General features: G+C 42.2%; 1 protein-coding gene across 1 annotated transcript in view; it reads left to right on the plus strand.

Moving 5' to 3' along the window:
• The window catches only part of FNBP4 (formin binding protein 4), a gene marked incomplete in the record, with an annotated part of 825158 nt that overhangs the window by 211569 nt on the left and 589106 nt on the right, over positions 1-24483 (plus strand). The window contains 1 exon segment of the mRNA XM_044082091.1: positions 4550-4760. Coding sequence (XP_043938026.1) covers positions 4550-4760 — 211 coding nt within the window.

The raw sequence follows: 24483 nt of genomic DNA on the forward strand, positions 1-24483 counted from the left end.
AATTACAAGCTCAAATCCTGCCAGGAAAAAAGAACACATTGGCAGACGACCTAAGCAGAAACATCATGGATCCCCAAGAGTGGAAACTGGATCCACAAGTATTTGCAATGATAACTCAAAAATGGGGGCACCCAGACATAGACCTGTTTGCCAGCCCCCAAAACTATCAGCTAAAAAAATTTTGTACAATAACATTTCACCATCAAGCTTGGAAAGTGGACGCACTCTTTCAGTTGGAAAATACTGACAGTCCATGCCTTCCCTCCAATGCCCCTTCTCAAAAAAGTGCTGCTGAAAGTCAGGATGGAGAGACCCCGAATGATAATCATTGCCCCAGACTGGCCACACCAGCACTGGTACCCACTATTAAGGAATATGGCCCAGGGCCCACCATGGATTTTACCACAGATTACTCATCTGCTCACACAGCAAGACAGTCAGATTCTTTACAGCCAGCTCAAAACCTTAAATTTGGCTGCATGGCAAACCACCTAAGTAACCAGCCAGCTCCTCTTTCACAAGCTGTTATGGATGTTATTCTGGAAGTCAGGAGGCCCAGCACCAGGAAAGCCTACTCAGACAAATGGAAAAGATTTTGCGCCTGGAACCAAGCTAAAGGCCAAAATACCCTTCAGCCGGACATACCTCAGATTCTACAATATTTAACTGAGATGTTACACAAAGGCCTTTCTTTTTCATCTATTAAAATCCATGCCTCAGCTATTTCAGCTCACTACAACACGGATCCTCCCTTATTTTTACATCCTCTTCTAAGGCAGTTTCTCAGAGGGGCCAAAAACATTAGGCCTCCCAAGAGAGCACCAAAATCAAGTTGGGACCTCAATTTTGTTCTGGAAAAACTTACACTACCTCCCTTTGAACCAACTTTCTCAGCTGACTTAAAGTTTATATCATGGAAGACTGCCTTGCTGCTAGCAATTATTTCAGCCAGAAGAGTCTCAGAGCTTCAGGCACTAATGGCAGTAGAGCCTTTCCTCATTTTTCATCAAGACAGAGTTTCTCTACGAACTAACCCCTCCTTTATGCCTAAGGTGGTATCCAGTGTGGCTCTAAATCAAACCATCCATTTACACACCTTCTTTCCAAATCCACAGAACAAAGGAGAAAGACTCCTGCATTCCTTGGACATTCACAGGCAGCTACGTTACTACTTTTATAATCTAAGGTTTCCAGAAAATCTGACCAGCTTTTTGTATCCTATGCTACACCATCACAAGGAAAGGCTATCTCAAAACAGACCATTTCCAAATGGATAGGACATTGCATACGTTTTTGCTACACCCACAATGGAAAACCAGTTCCTGCTAGCATAAGGCCCCACTCTACCAGGGCAGCAGCTACATCTACAGCCTTCCTCAGGGGGGGGTGCCAACCAAGGATATTCTGGAAGCTGCAACTTGGAGTTCAGTACACACCTTCGCCAAACACGATCACTTACCACTTTACTCTAAGACTAGAGCTGGCTTCGCCACTGCAGTTTTGCAGGGCCTTCTAGCCTCCTCTAACCCTGTTTGACTCCACGTCCCATCCTTAGCTTTTGGATTCTACCCAAGTGTGATGACTGCAGCAGGGTAACACGATGAACATAGTACAGTTTTGTACCTATCATAAATGTAGATGTTCGAGTGTATACCCTGCTGCAGTCCAGGTTACCCTCCCTCCATCCCCTCTGACCTAACTAAAACCTTTCAGTACCTTTAAATCTGATACAACCTTTGTGGTGTATTTGCTTGTAGCTGGAGGGATGTTTTGTTTGTGCTAAACTTTTTTTTTGGTACTATCTACTGACCACCTTTTGGGGGGGCACCTGACATCTGGGGCAAGAAAAATTGAAGAAAATGGTGTTGGATGCCTCTTATATACCCCTGGCGCACTGACGTCAGGGAAGAAGCGACAGCAACCAACGCCGGACCAAGACTTTGGAATTTGGGCCGACTGCGGGGACCGCCTGACGGCAGGATAACCCAAGTGTGATGACTGCAGCAGGGTATACACTCGAACATCTACATTTATGGTAGGTACAAAACTGTACTTTACCAGACACACATGGTAAAATATGCCCTGGACCTTCTTTCACAAGCCTCCAATCTCTAGGCTGGCACTCTTGACGGCCCTACCAAATCTGTGATAGCATCCAAACTGTCAGTGGCTTCACAGGTAAGCAGACATTCCATTAGGTGCAGTTATGATGCCACAGATGCCTCTGCTAGGTCTGCAGCTTCTGTTCTCCGCAGATTCTCTTGGATTCACCTACAACCACTCCCAGTGGACTACAGATCTAAAATTATGAATGCCCCATTAGACCAGAACCGTTTGTTTGACAATCTGCAAAACATTTTAAAAACAATTTTTGTGCCAGTATGTTTACTTTTTTATTGGCACACACTTATTCCTCAGTGGATGTATGGTCAAATGGAGGGTACACTAAAGCTTAGGATGCTAGCCAGTTATCCAATTCTTGTCAGGATATGTCCCATATTGCTTAGGCTACTTCATTGGTTATCTCTTCAAACGGCTACTGTTGTGATAGTCATCTTACTCAACTGAACTTTGAGCCACTTGATGTGTGAGCTTCGTGACACAGGACTGGGGAGGGGGGTCAGTTGTAAACCCCAGTCTAGGATAATCTAGCATTTGTCCCCTTTAGCTAGATAATTTCTAATGATAAGCTAACTATCTTAAGGGAGGCCTGGAATCCTAATGCAAGGAAATCATAGCTAGCAAAATGGAAGGATTCTCCCTTTGGTAACAGTGTGTGTGTCTAGTCCCTAATCGGATCTCACTGGCCACGATCCTTGGATGCCTGCCGAGCATTAAAAAGTTAGGATTGTCTCATGCTTCACTAAAGGTTGCAGAAATAACTGCTCTTTCTGCATGCCTGCCTTGGGATTCCCAGTTTTCTGTTATGGGTAAAACAGTTCCTTAGAGAAGTCTTGTATCTGATGCCCCCAAGAATGTTATCTCTCCACTTTGGATGCTCAGTTATGTGGTAGAGAAAAAAATAATGTTTCCACCTCTAGAGCCACTTGCTGGTGCACTCCTGAAAACTGCCTTTTTGGAGGCCAGTAAATATGCCAGGAGGGTTTAAGAGCTACAGGCCCTTGTGTGCAAACAACTTTGTATCATCCTATCAAAGTGGATGAAAAAATGCTAACAAAGGCCAGAGTGCACCATGGGCATGGTTGCTTCAAGAAATTAATTTCAGTCCATTGTAGGGCACAAATTTGGGTTATTTATCCTTGGCAGTGCAGCATGCTTCAGAAGTCCTTGTATATCACCTCCATTCTGCCTATTAATATTGGGGAACTCCTTGGCCAGAGTCTCCAATCTCAGGCTCAAGTGGCAAAGCAAGTGTGCAGGAGATGAGATAGCAGAGCATCACTGTAAGCTACTCAAAGATCTGGGGTTTATTCATTAGCTTGTTTTATCTATTTTCCTTAATACATATTGATTTTTTTTCTTTTTTAGGCATAGGTTCTCCATGAAAACCCATCGTAGGCGTGGCCACACCCTGGATCATTGGGTGGCAACACACCCTGACTCACGTAATTGCACATCCTGACTGCTGCTTAAATCCACTGTTTCTACCACCAGAGCTACGAAACCAGCCTGCTGTCACCCCAAAAACCCCTTTCCCTGGAAAAGATGAGCAGGCAATGCCTCATTATTTTCTTCCCACTCCCCACTAACTCTAGTAGGTGTTCTGTGCCACTAATCAAATTCAGGACACAGTCAAGGCTTTACCCCTACACACTGACAGAACTGGTTAATGGTTAACATTGGTGACTTACACTGCTTTGTTTTCCAGTTTAGTTTTTGACTGGTTATTCTTTTCTAAACCTCCCCCTTGTGTGCATTGATTTTCACAAGATGCTTTGGTTTCTTCCATGTCCCAGAGACATGCTTTAGGTGAGATGACATTCCTCAGAATTACCTGTAGGTTTCTCTACACTTCATGCATGCATGAATACTTATCCTATGATGCGTTAGTGTACTGGTGCTTGGATTATGCTATGCTCCCCCACCCCCCACCCACACACACACGACTTTCATTACAATAGACAGGTCACTGGAGAAATAAAATGAGAATTTTTTGGCTCTTTCCACCTTGATGTCTGTAATGCTTGGAAGTTAGCTCAGTCATAAACTTAACAAAGAGGCTTAGGTTTTGGTAGATCAGCAGGAATATTCTTAACTGATCTGTAGGGGACGGTCGTAGCTCAGCTGACACTGAAAAAAGTTATATATGGTGATTTCTTCATTTAGTTGTATGCCGTGATGAGCACCTTGTATATCTATACTTGTATTGTTAGAGAGAGATGGGTGATATAGAAGCCAAAATGATTTTTTTTATTAGTGTTTGCATTCAGAATATTTACCTGATTAATCTTCAGTGTTAGTTAACTAGATTTAAGGTGATTTGTTATGTATTTCACAGACATAGTGTCACTGTTACCAGTAATACCTGGCTGTATGTTACTTAATACATAGACCCGTTATACTGTTAAAACTACTTCTTTCCTTGCAGGCAGAATTGCGAGCCCTGGAGGAAGGTGAAGGTAGTGTGAATGGTTCTAGTCCACGCTCTGACTTAAGTCAGACTGCATCACAGGATGACAACATAGTGGCTCCAGCAAAGAAGACAAAATGGAAGTCCTCAGTCCACGGTGCTAGCCCAGAATCAACCAGTCGAAGTTCAGACCGCACAGGGCGGGAATCTCCTGAAATTGGAGAAATCGGTACTGCTACTGACTCAGTTTGCTGTACTACTATTTTATTGTTTTAAAGTTCTAGTTGAGGTGTTTGCCAAGTTAACTGGTCTGAAGGTTTGTTTCTAGGCCACTAGGTATAAAGTACAGAAAAATCCTAATGAAAAAATGCATTTATAATTTGTAATTTGTTTACTTGAGCAGAGCACTGATCCATAGCTAGGGGAAGAAAAAAAACAAAGGAAAATGATGAAAAATATTATTAAAAGTAACTATATAAACTAGCGGACATGCATAAAAGTGAGTAGTGTGTGCAACAAAGTGCATCAAGCATAGTAAGTCAATGAGCAGACATTAATTAAGGAAGAAGATGAAGAAGAGCGGTCTTAGCAAGGGGAATAGAGAGGGGAATATACGAGAGAGCATTTTGTGTGTATAGGTAGGGAGGTGAGGGACGGGTATTCATATGTTTGAAGGTAGTTAACTAGGCATGTAGTTCAGGAGACCATTAAGGAGCCTATCCCAAATTTCCAATTGCCCCAAAGCACTTTCAGGTTAAATGACTTGCTCATGGTCATACTGTATGCAAATTAAGGTGGAAATATTCAAATCCTGTACCCTAGGCACAAGGAGGAGGTTGGTAACAGGACTGAGGAAGAATTAACAAGGAAGAGCTAGCCTCCTCCTTGGTTCCCTTCTGTTCAAACTTACATACCTTCCCCTTTAATTATGAAGCAAAACAAATCCAGCCTCTCACAGCAACCTAAGAATCCAATTCACTAGTTGGCCATATTTCTCTAACTTTATCCACTAAACCTAATTTCTTAGACCATAGTTACCCTGTTCTTGCTCCTGAACTGTGCCACTCATTAACTCCTGATCTTGCTGAAATCGGGGACTACAAGAATTTCAGACCGCAGTTCAAATTTTACCTAACTGCACAGTATAAGTGCATGTCAGAATGCAGGCCATGTCACCTAGCTCCCATGGTTGCACTATTCATCCCATTAAACTGTATTGTTGTCTTCAGCTTAGTCTTCTAACTTCAACATACAGATGCAAACCCACTGCTTCTGCATTTCATCTATCCATTCCCTCCTGTGTACATAATATCCACTTCTGTTATTAGGTCTACTGTTGTAGCTGTTAAAGAAACTCCACCCTAGATAAAAAAAAAATATTTTTTTCTCTGTTTCCCGATCTATTCTAACACCATTAAAATCACTTTAAATGTTTTATTTGTAATTTTAGCCTGTTTTCCATAACATGGCTACCAATGGGGCTTGAAGTCTCCATGTGATCTTGTTCTTCCTCATCCCTTTCTCTTTTCCATAATGCTTTGTATGATTTATGCCAGACATAAGGAAGCAAGTTTGAATTCCTAGGACATTGGCATATAATAGGATTTGTGTGAGTCACTGTTATTGTCTTTACTTTTTGTAAAAGGACTGCTTCTTTTTCTGTTTCTAATCACACTCATTTATGTTTGGCTCAGACCTTGTTTTACACTATAGTTAGAAGTTATCCAACTACAGCCATAAAAGTAACTAAATTGCAGGCCTTTGTTCAGGGATTTCTTTTGTAGTCTGAGGAATTGATTCTGCGAGGGTCTCTCAGTGCAGTGACAGTTTTAACACCTCTGCAGTAGTGTGGGTGGAGGGGACCCTCAATTCCTGTTGGAAGTACAGAAGAAAACACTGAACAAAGGCCTGCAGTTTAGTTACTTTTCTGACTGTAGCTGGATAACTTTTAAGTATAGTGTAATACAAGGTCTGAGCCAAACATAAATGAGGGTGATTAGAGACTAAAAAGAAGCGGTCCTTTTACAGAAGGTAAAGAAAATAACAGTGACCCTCACAAATCCCATTATATGTCAATGACATGGTAATTCAAAGTTACACTTAGGTTGTCCTGCCGTCAGGCAGTCCTGCAGTCGGCCAGAGTTCCAAAGTCTTGGTCCGGCGTCGGTTGGTCGCTTCTTTTCTGACGTCAGTGCGCCAGGGGTATACAAGATGCAGCCGACACCATTTTCTTCAGTCTTTCTTGCCGCGTGGTGCCCGAAGCAAAAGCAGTTCGCAAGTGCCGGTCGGCTGACTCCTTAGATTATGGAATTTCAGAACCAAAGTCTTCAATAAAGCTAAGTACTCCGTTGGGGAAACTTATTCTTGCCACAGACCGATATCAGTAAAAGTTAATTGCATTTCTTGTGGGAAGCAAATACCTCATAAGGATTTTCATTCTTACTGTATTCCATGCCTATTCCCAGACCACGACGTCACTAGTTGTCGGTTTTGTGCTAGATTTAACAAGCGCACTATTAAACATTGGTTTGATTTTGCTCGCCATTATTTTGGCCGAAAGTTCAATTATACCATGCCGTCGGAATAACCGACAACTGGAATACACAAAAAACGCAAAGACAAAGATAAGGAAAGGCATCAGAGGTCCAAAACTGACGGTGAAGCCTCTTCTAGGCCAGTCTCCGGTTCTCAGTGAGGCGCTTTCACAGCCCCTGACACCCGCTACCTCAGAGCTACAGGCCACCTCCGACTCCCACATTGAGATTTCTAGGCCTCTGATAACTCAAGGTGTGGGGCCTATGGAAATTAACCCGCCAGATGGGTCTGGAGCCGCTGAGCAGGCATAGTCTTCTGAGGTTGTTTTCAGACCTTCACAGCTTACCATCAAAACAACAACGAAGTCTAAAACTCTGTTAAAGACCAAGAAACAAGTACTGATAAATGCGCAAGGAGCCCCATTGTACTCAACTCCTTGTTTTCAAGGAACCAAAAGGGTCAGAAGAAGATGTGGTTCCGGAAATCACAACATTCCCAACCAGCTCCGGACAACCAGTCCTACCGTGGCAGAGGTGGACAAGGGAGGACGTCGCCCCAGGGGCAGAGGGGCTCCGAGAAATTTTGGGTCCAGAGAACCTTTCTCTGAGCGGCCCATGCAGCAGCCCTGAGGGGTTGCCCGGCTGCTCCACTCTGGAGGCAGTCGGGGGGCGTTTTTCGAAACATCTAGCAGCATGGGAGTCCATCACAACAGACCGCTGGGTTCTTCGCATCATATCCAGAAGATACAAAATACCAATTCTTCATGTCCCTCGATCCAAGAACCTCCCCGATGTACCACCCGATCACAGGGAGGCCGCAGCTGCAGAAATACAGGAGCTGCTAAGAAAAAGAGCCATCCAGCCCGTCCCCCAAGACCAGCTTGGATTAGGGTTCTACTCCAGGTTCTTTTTGGTGCCAAAAAAGACGGGGGATCTGAGACCCATTCTAGACCTTTCCCGCTTGAACCTGTCAGTAACCAAGGAAAAATTCCGAATGGTCACTCTTCAATCTATCCTCCCCCTTTTGAGGGAGAACGATTGGATGTGCTCTATAGACCTCAAGGATGCGTATTACCACATCTTAATGGACAAACGATCCAGGAGGTTCCTTCGCTTCTGGCTGGGGGCCAGTCACTACCAGTTCAGGGTCCTTCCCTTTGGCCTCACCACAGCCCCCAGGGTGTTCACCAAAGTGTTAGCAGTGATTGTGGCCCACCTGAGACTCCAGGGAATTCAGGTCTTCCCGTACCTGGACGACTGGCTCCTGACCGCACCAACAAGGCATCTACTTTGCTTGGCCAGAGACTTCTTTCTCCATCTAGCCCCACAACTAGGCATATTACTATCAATGTCGGCAAATCTCTACTGGCTCCAACACAGATCATAGAGTTCATAGGTGCCAGAATAAACACCAGAGATTTGCGAGCCTTCCTAACTGCCGAGAGAATCAGAAATCTACAACTTCATGTGCGGGCTATCCTTCATTCAGAGGCTTCACCAGCGGAATTGATCCTGAGAGCACTAGGCTCCATGGCGGCAGCGAATTACACTCCTTCCATGCGCCCGTTTGAACATGCGAGTCCTGCAATGGACTCTGGTAGTGCAATGGTCCTTCCTATCCCTTCCTCTCCACCATCCCATTGCTATCAGCAAGGCTTGCAGAAGGGCGCTACTATGGTGGCTCCAAGCATCGAACTTCCATACGGGCCGTCCCTTCTGCACCTCTCCCCCTATCGCCACGGTGACCACGGACGCTTCCCGCCTCGGGTGGGGGGGGCATTACTCAGGCAGGACAGTCCAAGGCACGTGGAACGATACAGAGACCTCCCTGCATATCAACGTTCTGGAGATGAGAGCGGTGCTGTTGGCGTTGCAAGCACTTCAGAGCTTCCCCCCGCAGGAACGATTGCAATTCACTCGGACAACATGTCAGTGGTCTGGTACATCAACAGACAGGGCAGAACCAGATCTTATCCTCTTTGCCGCGAAGCCATGAGAGTGTGGGAATGGGCGATCTCCACCAACCGCTTTCTGATTGCAACGCACATTCCGGGGAGGACCAACATCCTAGCGGACAAGCTCAGCCGCACCCTTCTTACCCCTTACGAGTGGTCTCTCAATCCTCTAGTAGCGAAGCAGATATTCGCAACATGGGGCAACCCTGCTGCGATCTTTTGCATCTCCATCAAACGCCAAATGCGATAATTTCTTCGCTCTAATCCCCCCACCAGGGGAATCTCCAAGAGACGCTCTGGTGCATGCTTGGCCACCCGGTCTACTATATGCCTATCCTCCTCTTCCAATGATGATACAACTCTTACAGAAAGCCTCGCGGTTGGGGAGCAAAATGATTCTCATTGCCCCATTCTGGCCTCGACAAATTTGGTTCCCTTACCTGTGGTCTCACCTTGTGAATCACCCTTGGATTCTAGATCCCATTCCGGATCTCATCTCACATCCATTGGACTTGCCAACTCCAAACCTGGACATTCTGAAACTGACAGCTTGGTTGCTCCAGTTCCACTCCTAGTTAGGACTCCCGGTATCTCTTCACCGGTCAAAGCCATCCTCGTGGCAGCGCATAAGCCCTCCACCAGGAAAGTGTATCACAGTAAATGGAAACGTTTTTCCATCTGGGCGGAGCGCCGCGATCTAGATCCCTTTACGGCTCCTCTCCCATCCATTTTAGACTTCCTAACTGAACTCTTTCAAGAAGGCGCTAGTTGTTCAACTGTCAAAGTGCAATTGGTAGCCATTTCTCATTATCATGTGGGACATGATACAGGGCCCTTGATGTCAGCCAAATTGTGTAAAACCTTTCTCAAGGGTACCTTTTTACTTAGACCTCCTGTAAAAGAAGCCGTACCCCCATGGGATCTTACTTTAGTTCTTCAAACCTTGACTGCTCCGCCATTTGAACCCGCTGCTTCAGTGGATCTCAAATTCTTGTCATGGAAAACAGCATTCCTTGTAGCCATTACTTCAGCGAAAAGAGTGTCGGAACTTCAGGCTCTTTCTGCAAAGCCTCCATACCTGATTTTTCACCCTGATAGTGTACCTCAGGATCAATCCCTCCTTTCTTCCCAAGATAGCATCAGAAACCAACATAAACCAATCCATAAATTTACCGGTTTTCTTCCCTAAATATCAAAATAAGGGTGAATACAAGCTGCACTCATTGGATGTTCATAGGCAGCTTCGTTTTTATACTCCTAGGATGGCTGGCCATAGACAATCTGACCAGCTGTTCGTTTCCTTTGCCAAATTTAACTTGGGGAAAGCTATCTCTAAAGTATCTTTATCTCGCTGGATTTCCCAATGTATTATACTGGCTCATCAAGCCTCTGGTAGACCCGCACCAGAAGGAGTTCATGCTCATTCCACTCGCTCCATTTCTTCTTCTGCGGCTTTCAAGTCTAGAGTTCCTTTGGATGATATTTGTTCTGCAGCCACTTGGGCTTCATCTCATACCTTTATCAACCACTACAAGCTAGACCTGCTTTCTAGAGGGAGAGCATCCTTTGGCTCTGCGGTGCTTCGTAATATCCTTCCATGATGGCCACCCAGGGTGCAGGTAGCTGGGGACTCTGTCCCACAGGTTGCTGACAAATGAACAATCCTACTTCAGATTTAGAAGTTATGTACTCACCATAACGTTCCATCTGAGTAGGTAGTTCATTTGTCTGCAACCATCCCCCCTCCTTCCCCCTGACCTTCTTCGGATCTATTAGTTTTTAGATATCCTTTGTTGGATATATATTGGGAGGCAAACTCGATCTGAGGTCATGGAGGGTTAGCAGGGGATTATGGATGAAGGGAGGAGCTAGGAGCTCGGATCCATTAGCTTGAAACAAGTTGCCGGCTCGGATCCGATATCGGATCCGTAACCCACAGGTTGCAGACAAATGAACTACCTACTCAGATGGAACGTTATGGTGAGTACATAACTTCTAATTCTTTGCCCCCAGCACCAGTCAAGCCAGACGCGTACTACAGAGTCTCTGACTCTCTCAAATTTCTTTATAAATACCCTGCTGCTGACCTAGAAACTATTTCCCAGGGTCCCATAGGGGTAAAGGCTTCCACTGCTAAAAATCCAGTTCCCTCTGACAGGGATTCTAGAGCATTAGATAGATGGGGGAAGAAAGTTTACACTTCTGCAACTTTAGCAGTAAGGGCTTTAAATTGCCAGTTCCACATGCTTAAATACCAGCAATATTTAATGTCTCTGTTAAAACAGAAAATGCTTACAAGCTCAGAAGATCCTGACTATAAGGAAATGCAAGACTTATTGCATGCAGCTGAACAAGTGGGAAAACATACTCTGCAATGTGGTTTTGATTCATTAGAGGCTTCTTGTAGAGCCGCAGTTACAGGATCTGTGATTCAAATGCATGCTTGGTTAAAAGAACAAGGTTTACCTGATCATGTTAAGGCAAAATTATTGGATGCTCCTTTACAGCATGATATTTTATTTGGTGTTAAGGCAGAAGAGGTATTAAAGAAAATGGAGGATAAGGCAAAATCTATGCAAACAGTGAAGGATTTCTTACAGGTACAGCCACCTCGATTTAGCAGAAATTGGCCTTCAAAAATTGGTCCTTTCCAGTGTCAGACAGACCACAAAGAGGCAGATACAGACGCCAAGAGGCAGATCTCAGTCCCAAGGCTCTTACAGACCATGACAGTGGGGTGCTTCAACCCCAAAAGGAGGGGAAGACAAGCCACAACCTTATAGGAAACAGTCCCAATGACTTCCCCCTTCAAATGCCAAGCACTTATCTTTTGGCAGCTCCCTTAGGGGGAAAGCTAGCACTTTTTTCACAAAATTGGCATATAATCACCCAAGACAAATGGGTACTGAATATTGTGTCTCAAGGTTACAGGGTCCACTTTCACACTCTACCAAGGCCAAAAGGAATGCCAGCCCTGCCACAGAATCAATGGGCAGAGGCACAAAAATAAATTACAGCCCTCATGGACATGAGAGCTATTCAAAAAGTGCTACAACAGGAACAAGGACAAGGATTTTACTATTAAACGTCCTAGAAAGGACAATGCCTGGATACCCATACTGGACCTATCTACTCTAAATACTTACCTGGATGTTCCGAAATTCAAAATGTTGACACTACAGCAACTTCTTCCCATGCTGGGCAAGAAGGCTTGGCTTGTTACTTTGGACCTCAGAGGCATACCTGCATGTCCCAATCAGACAAAATTGCAGAAGATACCTCAGATTCATAGCTGGCACAATGCATTACCAATTCTCTGCACTGCCCTTTGGCTTATCTACTGCGCCCAGGGTCTTCACAAAATGCCTGGCACCAGTAATTGCATTTTGCAGACAAAAAGGAATTCAAATATATCCCTACTTGGACGACTGCCTTATTCAAGCAGAGTGCAAGGACATTCTTCTAAAGCATCTGGCGTTTGTAAAAAGATTGCTAATTTGCCTTGGGTACACAGTAAACGAAAAGAAGTCAAAACTAGTGCCATCACAAGAGATAATATTCCTGGGTGCCAGCTTAAATGCAACGGCCCAGATGGCTTATCTCACGCCAGACAAACAAGGACATCTGACTCAGTACTTTCAATTGATGGCAAGAAAAACCCAACTCCCTGTAAGAAAAATTCTGCAGGCCTTTGGGTTCATGGCATCATGCATACTACTAATACCATATGCCAGACTGCATATGAGGAAATTACAATGGTACCTAAAAAGTGTTTGGACTCAACACTGTCACCATTTGGAAACAGTAATACCACTTATTCCCTGCCTACAACAGGAGTTTCGATGGTGGGCACAGGCATGTCACCACAACAAGGGACAGCCTTTCACTTTACCCACAGCCAGGCAGACACTAACAACAGATGCTTTGGATTACGCCTGGGGAGCACACATGGCAGGAAAATGTATTCAGGGCAAGTGAGCCGCAGACCAAATGCATCTTCACATCGATCAAAAAGAGATGCTAGCTGTACAAAATGCCCTAACAGCTTTCAAGGACCTTCTGCATCCAGGACAACTATTACTAAAGATGGACAACACCACAGTTATGTGGTACATAAACAAGCAAGGGGGCACTCATTCCTATCCCCTCTGCAGACAAGCCATGACTTTGTGGAACACAGCACTAACTTATCAAGTTCATCTGCAAGCACAATTCCTGCCAGGAAAGAAAAATACTCTGGCAGACAACTTAAGCAGAAACATCATGGATCCTCATGAGTGGAAATTAAATCCACAAGTATTCCGCATGATAACGCAAAAATGGGGGTGTCCAGACATCAATCTTTTTGCCTCCCCAATGAATTGCCAACTACAGAAATTCTGCACAAGGACTTACCACACTTAAGCATGGAAAGTGGATGCTGCCTCGCTCAGCTAGAAAAGCTTAAAAGTTTATGCCTTCCCACCACTGCCTCTCCTTTCAAAGGTACTCCTAAAAGCCAGACAAGAAAAGCCACAAATGATCCTGATTGCCCCAGACAGACCACACCAGCACTGGTACCCAGTCTTAAAGAACTTAGCTCAAGGCCCACCATGGATTTTACCTCAAATTCCTCATCTCCTGACTCAACAAAACAATCCGATCCTGCACAGCCAGCTCAAAACCTTAAACCTGACTGCATGGCGGATTCCTTTGTCAAGCAGACTACACCTCTCTCTAAAGCTGTTATGGATGTCATTTTGGAGGCCAGGAGGCCAAGCACCAGGAAATCCTATTCAGAAAAGTGGAAGAGATTATGTGCCTGGAACCAGGCTCAAAGCTTTGACCCTCTTGTTTCAAATATTCCTCAGATATTACAATACTTAACTGAGATGCTGGGCAAAGGCCTATCCTTTTCATCCATTAAGATCCACACCTCTGCCATAGGCTCATTACAACACAGATCCTCCTATTTTCTCTCATCCATTGCTAAAGCAGTACCTCACATAAGACCACCCCGGAGAGCACCAACACCAACTTGGGACCTCAATTTTGTCTTGGAAAAACTAACTTTACCTCCTTTTGAATTTTATTACAATTCTGGTACCTCGGCATTTGCCTTCAATGGAATAACTTACAATTTGAAATGCAAGTCTTTATATACCACTTACAAAAATTAGATAATTATATAATTAATCAATCAAAGTATTTATCGTAATAAATAACATATAAATGAATAAATAAATAATTCATACACATTCCAACTTAATTCATTTTTCATTTTTAACATTCAAATTTCCAAATTCATACCATTTGGAAAAAGAGTATTAAAATTAATAATACATCTAGACTCCAAATTTAATAATCTTTTTAGAAAATTATTGTCAGACTCCATTGACCCATAAGGTTTAGCAACAACACTAAAAATGAAATCCTTAACTGCACCCCCATGTTCTTTATGGAAGTGACTAGCTACCTGGCTATCTAATCTTGAATTTCTAACATCCCCCAGATGTTCTAAAATTCTTGTTTTAACCTTGCGTTTTGTCTGTCCTACATACCATTTTGGTACTGGACAATTACACCCGATAACATAAACAACCCCAAAAGAATTACAATCAAAATAATCCCTGGCATTATATAAAAAAACATTAATTCCAGTCCCATCTAGGTTCCTAATCTTATTACATACCTTACATGTTCCACAAGCATGGGCACCTGCATTTGCTACCTTAACCTTATTTTTCTTACTTCTTACGAATTCTTTTAAATTTTGAAACCTCCCAAAAGAAAATGTCAATTTCCTTGGAATAATATCCTTTAAGCCATCATCATTCATAATGATAGGTCCCAATGCCAATACTGTACTTCTAAAAATATGGGAAAATCCTGAAAATCTGGAAACAAAAAATATTTGGTCCCTATCATCCATTGCCTTTTCATCCTTGCCCCTCTTGTTTCCTCCATTGTTTTTATGTTCCCTATTCCAAGAACTGAATTCATTATGCCTTAAGCCCAATTCTCTTTCCACCTTTAATCTAGCAACATTTACAGTTTCATCAGAATAACCCCTAGCACAAAGCTTCTGATACACTCTATCAAATTCCAACATAATATTATTTCTCTCAGAAGTATTACATGCAATACGTTTGAATTCCCCGAAAGGTAAAGAATCAATAAGGTGGACACTATGCATACTAGATGCATGTAGAAAATTATTAACTGCTGTGGATTTGTGAAAAGGCTTATATTGAATCTTGCCATTCAATCCTACATAAAATTCTGTATCCAAATACTGAATATTATTGCCACCTGTAATAAAAGTAAAATCTAAACCACATGGGTTCATCTTAAGGCCAGACACAAAATCTTCAAATTCCCTGGGATCTCCTTTACACAAAAACAAGAGGTCACCTAAGAGGTCATCTATAAATCTTATATTTAACCACTCTGTTTTGAAAAAAATCTTTTGAATAAACAGATTTTCAAAATATCCCATAAAAATAATGGCATAAGAGGAAGCAAAGCAGGCACTCATTGCCGTACCTTCTTTTTGCAAAAAATTTTTTTTTATCAAACTCAAAGTAATTATGAGTAAGACAAAATTCTAAAAGGTTAATGATGTAAGAAGTTCTTGGACCCTCACCCAGCAGTTTACCCATTGCTTCCAGGCCCCATTTAATACTAATACTTGTATACAAAGACTTAACATCCATGCTCACCCAGTAAAAATTGTTCTCCCAAGTGACTTCCTTAAAGGAATCATATCCTTAGTATTTTTAACATGTGAGGGTATCCTTGAAAGATATACCTCCAATACCGAGTGCAAAAACAAGCCAACATTATGTAAAAAAGCATCTCTTCCTGAAACAATCGGACGTCCTGGTGGATTTTTCAAATCCTTATGTACCTTTGGCAAAATAAAAAATCTAGCATCCCTTGGCTTTTTAATGAACAATTTCTTAACCATAGATGTAAAAAAAACCCAAGCGTTCACCTCTTTCCAAAACCTCAAATAAAGCATCATTAAACTCTCTTATCGGGTTAGAAGGCAAGCAAATATAAGTATTTGTATCAGATAAAATATCTAAGACTATAGAATTGTATTTCTCCCTGGGCAAAATTACCACCTTTGTCAGATTCCGTAGTGACATATTTCTCACAATTCTCCCTCAATTCACAAAAAGCTTGCCATTCTACCCTTGACAAATTGTATTCCACTAAATGTTTTTTAAAAAATGCAAAATCCTTCATTTAATTGCTTGCTTAAGGTTTTTTCAAAAACATTAATACTATTGTTCAATCTTGGTGGAACAAATTCACTTACATATGGTACTTTAGGAACATTAAACTTTCCATAACCTGTATGAAATTCAAAATTACCATCAGAAAACATATCAGTTTCCTCCTCCTGGTAAATGTCTAAAAATTCATTTTCATAAATAGACATATCCAGTAATGAATTTTCAAAAACAGAAATGTCATTCAATACCATTGCTTCATTTGCATCAATTTTAGACACAAATTTCCTTGTTAGCAAAATATACTTTGAGATGCAATTTCCTACAAAACTCTCTGACCTCCAGAATAACATCGGCCAGAGAGGGCACATGTGTAGGAACAAACTTCGTCCCTTTGTATAATACTTTTTTCATTGTGTCAGTGATATTTAAATCAGACAAATTAATAATATTTAAATTCTCACCTGTATCTAACAAAAGCTAGTCTAAAACGAATGCAAAACCCACCACCATCACCTAATAAATGTCCGCAATCAACATTTCCACGTCCGACTGATAAAAAATCAGTTCCTCTTTCTTTTGGCTTGAAAATGCCGATTGCGACCTTTTCTTTGAGTTGGGCTCTGTTTCTCGGTGATTATAGTCTCTTTAGAACTATTGGAACCCGATGAGACCTCCAAATTTGACTCCTCAAAGGAAACACTTTTCCTTCCCGCCGAACTCATCTCCACCGATGAACCGGAAGTGTCCCTAGGGCCGCGAGATCTGCTTCTACTATATTTTGAAGCAGATCTACCCCGCCCTTTCTTAAAGCCATATTGCCAAGAAAAAATGTTCCCTGTACTATAGTTATTGGTATCGCGTACAAATTTATTTTTCTTCCGTTGAATAACTTGCATTTCAATTTTAGACACCCTTAATTTTATTTCAGTTAAATTCTGCTCAGTCACCCTCAAGCGAACTATGAATAAGAGTGTCTTGCAATTCCATAATATCAGAACGTACCTTATTAAGCGTTCTCTCATTACGCCTAATAAGTACCCGCAACCAATTCAAAGTACATTGTAGGGAAATTTCCTTCCATTCTGCCAGAAGATCTGATTCATCCTCAGTGAACTCATAGGCAGGCAATCGATCCACCCTGAGTCCCCTGGGAGTAATATTAGAACTCACATATTTCTCTAGTAATTTCAGGTCATAAAAAAACGTCATTTTTTTAACCATCAATTTTTCAAGTTCATCAAATTTCATGGTATGATCCTTGCTAACACACAACCACGGGTCATTGGAGGCTAACCTCCTCTCTCTCTCCTTCCAAATGGAAGCTAGGTCCAAAGCATTAACACCATTCCTAGCACTTCCAGGTGGTCCTGCTGTTTCATTGCTAGACATTATAATTGACCACAAAAACAACTCCAACACCTCCAAAAATAAATTGTACCACACAGTTCCAAAATTCAGCAATGAAAATAACAGCCAAACTTGTAGAAAGATTTTGAGTTTTATTACAATTCTGGTACCTCGGCCTTCGCCTTCAATGGAATAACTTACAATTTGAAATACAAGTCTTTATATACCACTTACAAAAATTATATAATTAATCAATCAATAAAGTATTTATCCTAATAAATAACATATAAATGAATAAATAAATAATTCATACACATTCCAACTTAATTAATTTTTCATTTTAATTTTTAGTGTTGTAGCTAAACCTTATGGGTCAATGGAGTCTGACAATTTTCTAAAAAGATTATTAAATTTGGAGTCTAGATATATTATTAATTTTAATACTGTTTTTCCAAATGGTATGAATTTGGAAATTTGAATGTTAAAAATGAAAAATGAATTAAGTTGGAATGTGTATGAATTATTTATTTATTCATTTATGTTATTTATTAGGATAAATACTTTATTGATTGATTAATTATATAATTATCTAATTTTTGTAAGTGGTATATAAAGACTTGTATTTCAAATTGTAAGTTATTCCATTGAAGGCGAAGACCGAGGTACCAGAATTGTAATAAAACTCAAAATCTTTCTACAAGTTTGGCTGTTATTTTCGTTGCTGAATTTTGGAACTGTGTGGTACAATTTATTTTTGGAGGTGTTGGAGTTGTTTTTACCTCCTTTTGAGCCAGCCAATTCAGCAGAATTAAAATATGTCATGGAAGACTGCCCTGCTTCTGGCAATAACCTCAGCACGAAGAGTCTCAGAGCTACAGGCACTAATGGCAGTGGAGCCTTTCATCATTTTTCATCAGGACAGGGTTTCTTTAAGAACAAACCCTTCATTTATGCCAAAGGTGGTATCCAGTGTGGCTCTTAACCAAACCATTCACGTGCTAACTTTTTATCCAAATCTCCAGAATAAAGGGGAGAGACTTCTGCATTCATTGGACATACCCATGCAGTTACGTTTCTACTTGGACAAAACAAAAGCTTTCAGGAAAACTGAGCAATTGTTTGTAGCATATGCTGCAGGATCACAGGGAAAGGCTATTTCAAAGCAGACCATTTCAAAGTGGATAGGACACTGTATCCATTTCTGCATGGAAAAACTCTACCTAGCAACATTAGTCCACATTCCACCAGGGCAACAGCCACTTCCACTGTCTACCTTAGAGGAGTACCTACCAAGGATATTTTGGAAGCTGCAACTTGGAGTTCAGTATACACCTTTACCAAGCATTACCACTTGCCTCTTTACTCTAAATCCAGAGCTGGCTTTGCCACTGCAGTGCTGCAGGGCCTCATAGCCACACAAAGTCCTTTATAGAACCAGCTACCCAACCTCCGCTTTGGGATTCAACCCAAGTGTAATGACTGCAGTAGTGAAAAACTATGAACATAGTACAGTTTTGTACCGACCATAAATGTAGATGTTCGAGTGTATTCACTGCTGCAGTCCAGGTTACCCTCCCTCCATCCCCACTTTCTTAGCTGGGACTTATCTATACCTTTCTACCCTATACAACCTATGTGGTGTATTTGCTTGTAGCTGAAGGTATTGGTTTTATTTTTTATGTATGTTTTATTAGCAATATGTATTGCCTACCTATTTGGGGGCACCTGACATCTGGGGCAAGAAAAACTGAAGAAAATGGTGTTGGCTGCATCTTGTATACCCCTGGCGCACTGACGTCAGGGAAGAAGCGACAGCAACCGACGCCGGACCAAGACTTTGGAACTCTGGCCAACTGCGGGGACCGCCTGACGGCAGGATAACCCAAGTGTAATGACTGCAGCAGTGAAGACGCTCGAACATCTACATTTATGGTAGGTACAAAACTGTACTTTACTTCTCTGTCTGGCATGAGTCATACAAAGCATTATGGGAAAGAGAAAGGGGTGAGGGAGAGCAAAATCATGTTGGTACATCAACCCCCATTCGTAGCTATGTTGTGGAAAACAGGCTAACATTACAAGTAAAGCATTTAGAATTATTTTAAAGGTGTTGAAATAGATCAGGAAAGAAAGAGTGAAAAAAATATATTTTTAGATCTTGGGTGGAGTTTTCCTTTAAGAGCTGCAACAGTAGACCTATTAACAGAAGTGGATATTAGGTATACAGGAGGGAATGAATAAGCACACCTCAAGACTGGTCAAACGATATGACTCGAGCTACTCCATGCTTGATTAACCATAGGAAAAATCCCTTACCATATCCTTGCTAGCTAAAGGTCCACCACTATGAGACTGGGAAAAACATTCCTCATACCTGAATTTACTATAATCACTTACTATTCAGCCCACTGCTATACTCCTTGAGTGATTTCAACTACTGGTCCATTAACTGAGAAGCATGCGCAACTGCTAACATGTAAGCTAAAAGATTTCTAGACTTGGTCAATGCAAATGCCCTGGTGCAATTAGTCTGCACTCCAACTAGCTGTCACTCTAACTTTAAACATCTGGTCAGTTGTTCTGCATCCTTATCATAATCTGAACTCATCTTCCATTCTACTTTCTACAACTCAGAATATTCGTTTATCATAGGAGGTTACTTGGCTAACGACCCTAGGGCCCTTGCAGGCCTAGCCAGGTTTTACTCTTATTTCCATGATCAGTGCCTATCACCCCTGTCCAAGAGGGACATAGGTGGAACCCCTGTGGTGAGTTTACGGTTACCCATCCAATCGTCCAGATTGTGTTTGAAGAGGGCCAATAAGGTGCTGTGCTTGACATAAAGTGGGAGTCTGTTCCAAAGCTGTGGTAACCTCTGGGAGACAAATTTGTCATTCCAGTAGGTTCTATTAATGTTGCATACCAGGTTAAGTCCATTAGAGTGAGTAACCCATGTACTGTCGGTGTTTGGCCTCACAGATGGATTCCCAGTAGGAGTAGGTGTGCATCAGGGTTCCGCTCTGGACCCAATGCTGTTCATACTGGTGCTGGATTACATTAGCAAACAGGTCGAGGGAACAGAGCAACAAAGTTGTTGTATGCAGATGATGTGGCATTGAAGACAGTCACCCTCTCCAGAACTTTCATGCAATGTGATACGAGTTTGATGCCTCTGTACTGCTCATAGTTGTGAATATCCCCTTTGTACTTGAACACTGGTTACTAGTATGCTTATTCTTAAGTCATCTGGGTTATTAGATTCTCTCCACACTGCTGTGAGTACTGTCAGGAGCCATTTCTCCCCTGTCTTACCTAGCATCTTTTGTCATATCTGCTGTGACCTCATCTGAGCCTGCTGGTTTCTGTGACTTCATTTTAGTGATTATCTTCCTTCTCAGTAGGCTCCTGCTTTTCTGTCATTGTAGGCTGTATCTGGGTCAGTGCAACTTCTGTGAGGTTTTCTTCACTTAGAAGCTGTTGGATGTACTCCTATTTGCCTTTGTCCATTGGACTGGTGAGCAAGTTGTGTTGTTGCTGGCATCCCTTATGAAGGGTGTCTATCTTCTTTATATTTCTGTTTTTGCTTTGCAAGTTGATAGTTTGTGCTGTCTACTGACTCACTTTCCAGAAGCTAGTAGATTGCCTCTGATGCCTTATTCTTTGCTAGTGCAACATCTTTCTAAACAACTTTTGTTAGCCAAAAAGTATTCCTTCCTAACCTGGTATCTCTTTTCTATCTCCCTTTTTTCCCTGCTCTCTTACTTTCTTTTTATGACTTTCTGGGCTTTCCTCATGTACCCTATTTCCATATCTGGCTTGGCTATATCTCTGTTCTGTAGTCTTCACCCATTCCGCTTTGAGGTACTACCATTCTTCACTTCCACCTATTTCCTTCTCTTCTTGAGGTGCTAGAGCACTGAGCAATTCCTTGAACTGTTGTGCTTTCTCTGCAATCAACTTCCAGGCTTTCATCCTGGTCTCTGTTGACTTTAGAGTCTCTTCTGTAACCATTGATCATAATGTATTTTTCAGTTATGCATATAATCTTAAGGGCAACACCAAACAATGTGCGGAGTTAGTTGTAGACTGTGTTAGCTATACCCAGCCAGAAGATGCAGTAAAGTTGCTGGCTGATAAATTCATTTCAAATTTCACCTCCATCACCTCCAGTTACTCGCCAAGAAAAATCCTCCACTGTTCCTCTACCAGTTGTTATAAAATGACAGGTCACCACTGTGCTCTCTAAAGCTAAAAACACTGCTTTGATGGAGTCCTTGGATTGTATCAGTATGCCTCTTAAAAAGCTTGAAACATGACCTGTCAAGCCCACTAAGATCCCTGTTTAACCACAGCCTCCAGACTGGCTTTGTTCCTGAAGAGTGGAGGAAAGCAGCTGTTAATCTTCTACATAAAGGGGGACCATTAATAGACCCAGGAAATTACAGACCCATAAGCGTGGCTAGTTTTCATGTGTAAGCCATGGAAAGAATAGTGAACCTGATGAATAATGACATAGGAAATCTCTAAACACTTCGACCCAGCCCAGTTTGACTTTAAGGGCAGGTCATGCCTTCTCAGTCTGATGGACTTTTTTGAGAAGGTCATTAAGGTCATGGATGATAAAAGTACACACTGTTCATCTTGACCTGGGTAAGGTATTTGACAGAATGCCCCACTTGGGTATTATAAACTCACAAAATTGGGTATAAATCCACAAGTCACCAGATGGATTACCAAATGGTTCATGGACAGGACACTTTTTGTTAGAGTGTGAGAATCCAGATCCAGCAAGAGGTCAGTTACTAGTGATGTATCACAGGGGTCAGTGAGACCTGTCCTGTTCAGGATAGACTTCTCTGAAGTCAAGGTTAATGTAGAAGGCTTTTGGCTGACTGCAAGTTGGGGACAATCATGGAATCTATGATTTAGATATTTTTCAGAAGGGTCTCACTCAGACAAGTGAATGGTGCCAGAGTCATGGCCTAAAACTAAATGGAAAAAATGCAGAAGTATACACTTTAGGAAGTCAAATGCCCCTGCAAATTACAACATTAATGGCACATCACTAAGAGTGGACAGAAGTGAGAGATCTAGGTGCATAAACAGTAGCCTGAACTTTGACCACAGTGTATTCACAGTGGTGAGGCAGTCCTATGTGGCAGTGGTAAAGGCATGGTATCCAGATCCAAGGAAATCCTAGGCCCACTGTATTCATCCCTCATCAGAACTATAATAGAACAGTGCTCCCTTCAGCAAGTACTTTACAAGGCACTTGTAATAACTGGTGCAACCTGAGAGATTCCTTACAAAAAAACACACAGGGTGCAAACAGTATGTCCTGTGCAGATCGACTAAAAGCTGTAACCCTTTACTCTGTCTACTACTGACTATTAAGGGGTGATCTATGTCTAACGTACAGCGCACTCTTAGATCCAGCACTGATGGAGCTGTTAATGCTCACAAGACAAATTGCACAAAGACTACCTTATCCAAGGCTCTTAACCTGGTATGTAACGTGAACAAAATGTGTTGCAGAGACAGATATGCGTCTCAGAGATTCAACGTTCTCTGTAACAGGCTTCCTATTCATGTAAATCAGAACCTTCCCTGGCCCTCTTTAAAAGTAGTCTGGATCAAAGGATAGGAATCGTAAGTTCAGAATGGAAACTGGAACCATGGATTTTCAACATGTTGACATGCAAATGGGGGAGCCCAGACATAGATCTTTTTGCCTCACCCCAGAACTACCAGTTGGACAAATTTTGCACAAGAGCTCATCACAAAAAAGCCTGGAAAGTGGATGCTTTGTCCTTAAGCTGGAAAACCTATCAGTCTATGCCTTTCCCCCTCTGCCTCTGCTCTCCAAAGTTCTACTAAAAGTCAAACAATACAAACCAAAAATTATTTTGATTGCTCCAGACTGGCCTCACCAACACTGGTACCCACTCCTGCGCAGTGTGCCACACATTTCACCGTGGCACCTGCCTCAGACACCTTCCTTACGGTCTCAGCAGGAGAACCAAATTCTGCACCCTCAGCTCCAAACATTGAATCTTCCAGCTTGGCTAATCATTTAAATTCCTCCTTCGCATCCCTCAGCAAACCTGTGATGGATGTCATTTTGGAGGCGAGAAGACCTAGTATTAGAAAATCTTATGCTGACAAATGGAAAAGATTCTGTGCCTGGAATCAATCTCAAGGGATGAGCACAGCAGTGCCCAATTTACCTAAGATTTTGCAATACTTAACTGAGATGCTTCACAAGGGCCTGTCTTTTTCTTCTATAAAAATCCATGCCTCAGCCATTTCAGCTCATTACAACACAACCCCCCCCCCTTCTGTCATCCTCCGATAAAGCAGCATCTCAGAGGGGCCAAAAACATGAGACCACCCAGGAGAGCTCCAACCCCTGCCTGGGACCTTAACTTTGTATTGGAGAAACTTACTCTACCTCCTTTCGAGCCAGCTGCTACTGCAGACTTAAAATTTCTTTCCTGGAAAACAGCCTTCCTTTTAGCAATCACTTCAGCTAGAAGGATATCTGAATTGCAGGCCCTTATGGCAGGGGAACCTTTCATCATCTTTCATGCGGACAGGGTGTCACTCAGGACCAGTCCATCATTCATGCCCAAGGTGGTATACAGCGTGGCTCTTAATCAGTCCATTCATTTGCCAACTTTCTTTCCCAATCCACAGAACAAGGGGAAGCGGATTCTGCATTCATTGGATGTACACAGACAACTTAGATTCTACTTGGACAGGACTAAATCTCAAAGAAAATCTGAACTGTTGGTAGCATTTGATGTGGTGGCAGAGGGGAAGGCCATTTCAAAGGAAACCATTTCTAAATGGATAAGCCATTGTATTCATTTCTGTTATAAGCACATTGGAAA

Source organism: Protopterus annectens, chromosome 9.part0, assembly GCF_019279795.1.
Source record: "Protopterus annectens isolate FY-2018-M chromosome 9.part0, PAN1.0, whole genome shotgun sequence".
Lineage (NCBI taxonomy): Eukaryota > Metazoa > Chordata > Ceratodontiformes > Protopteridae > Protopterus > Protopterus annectens.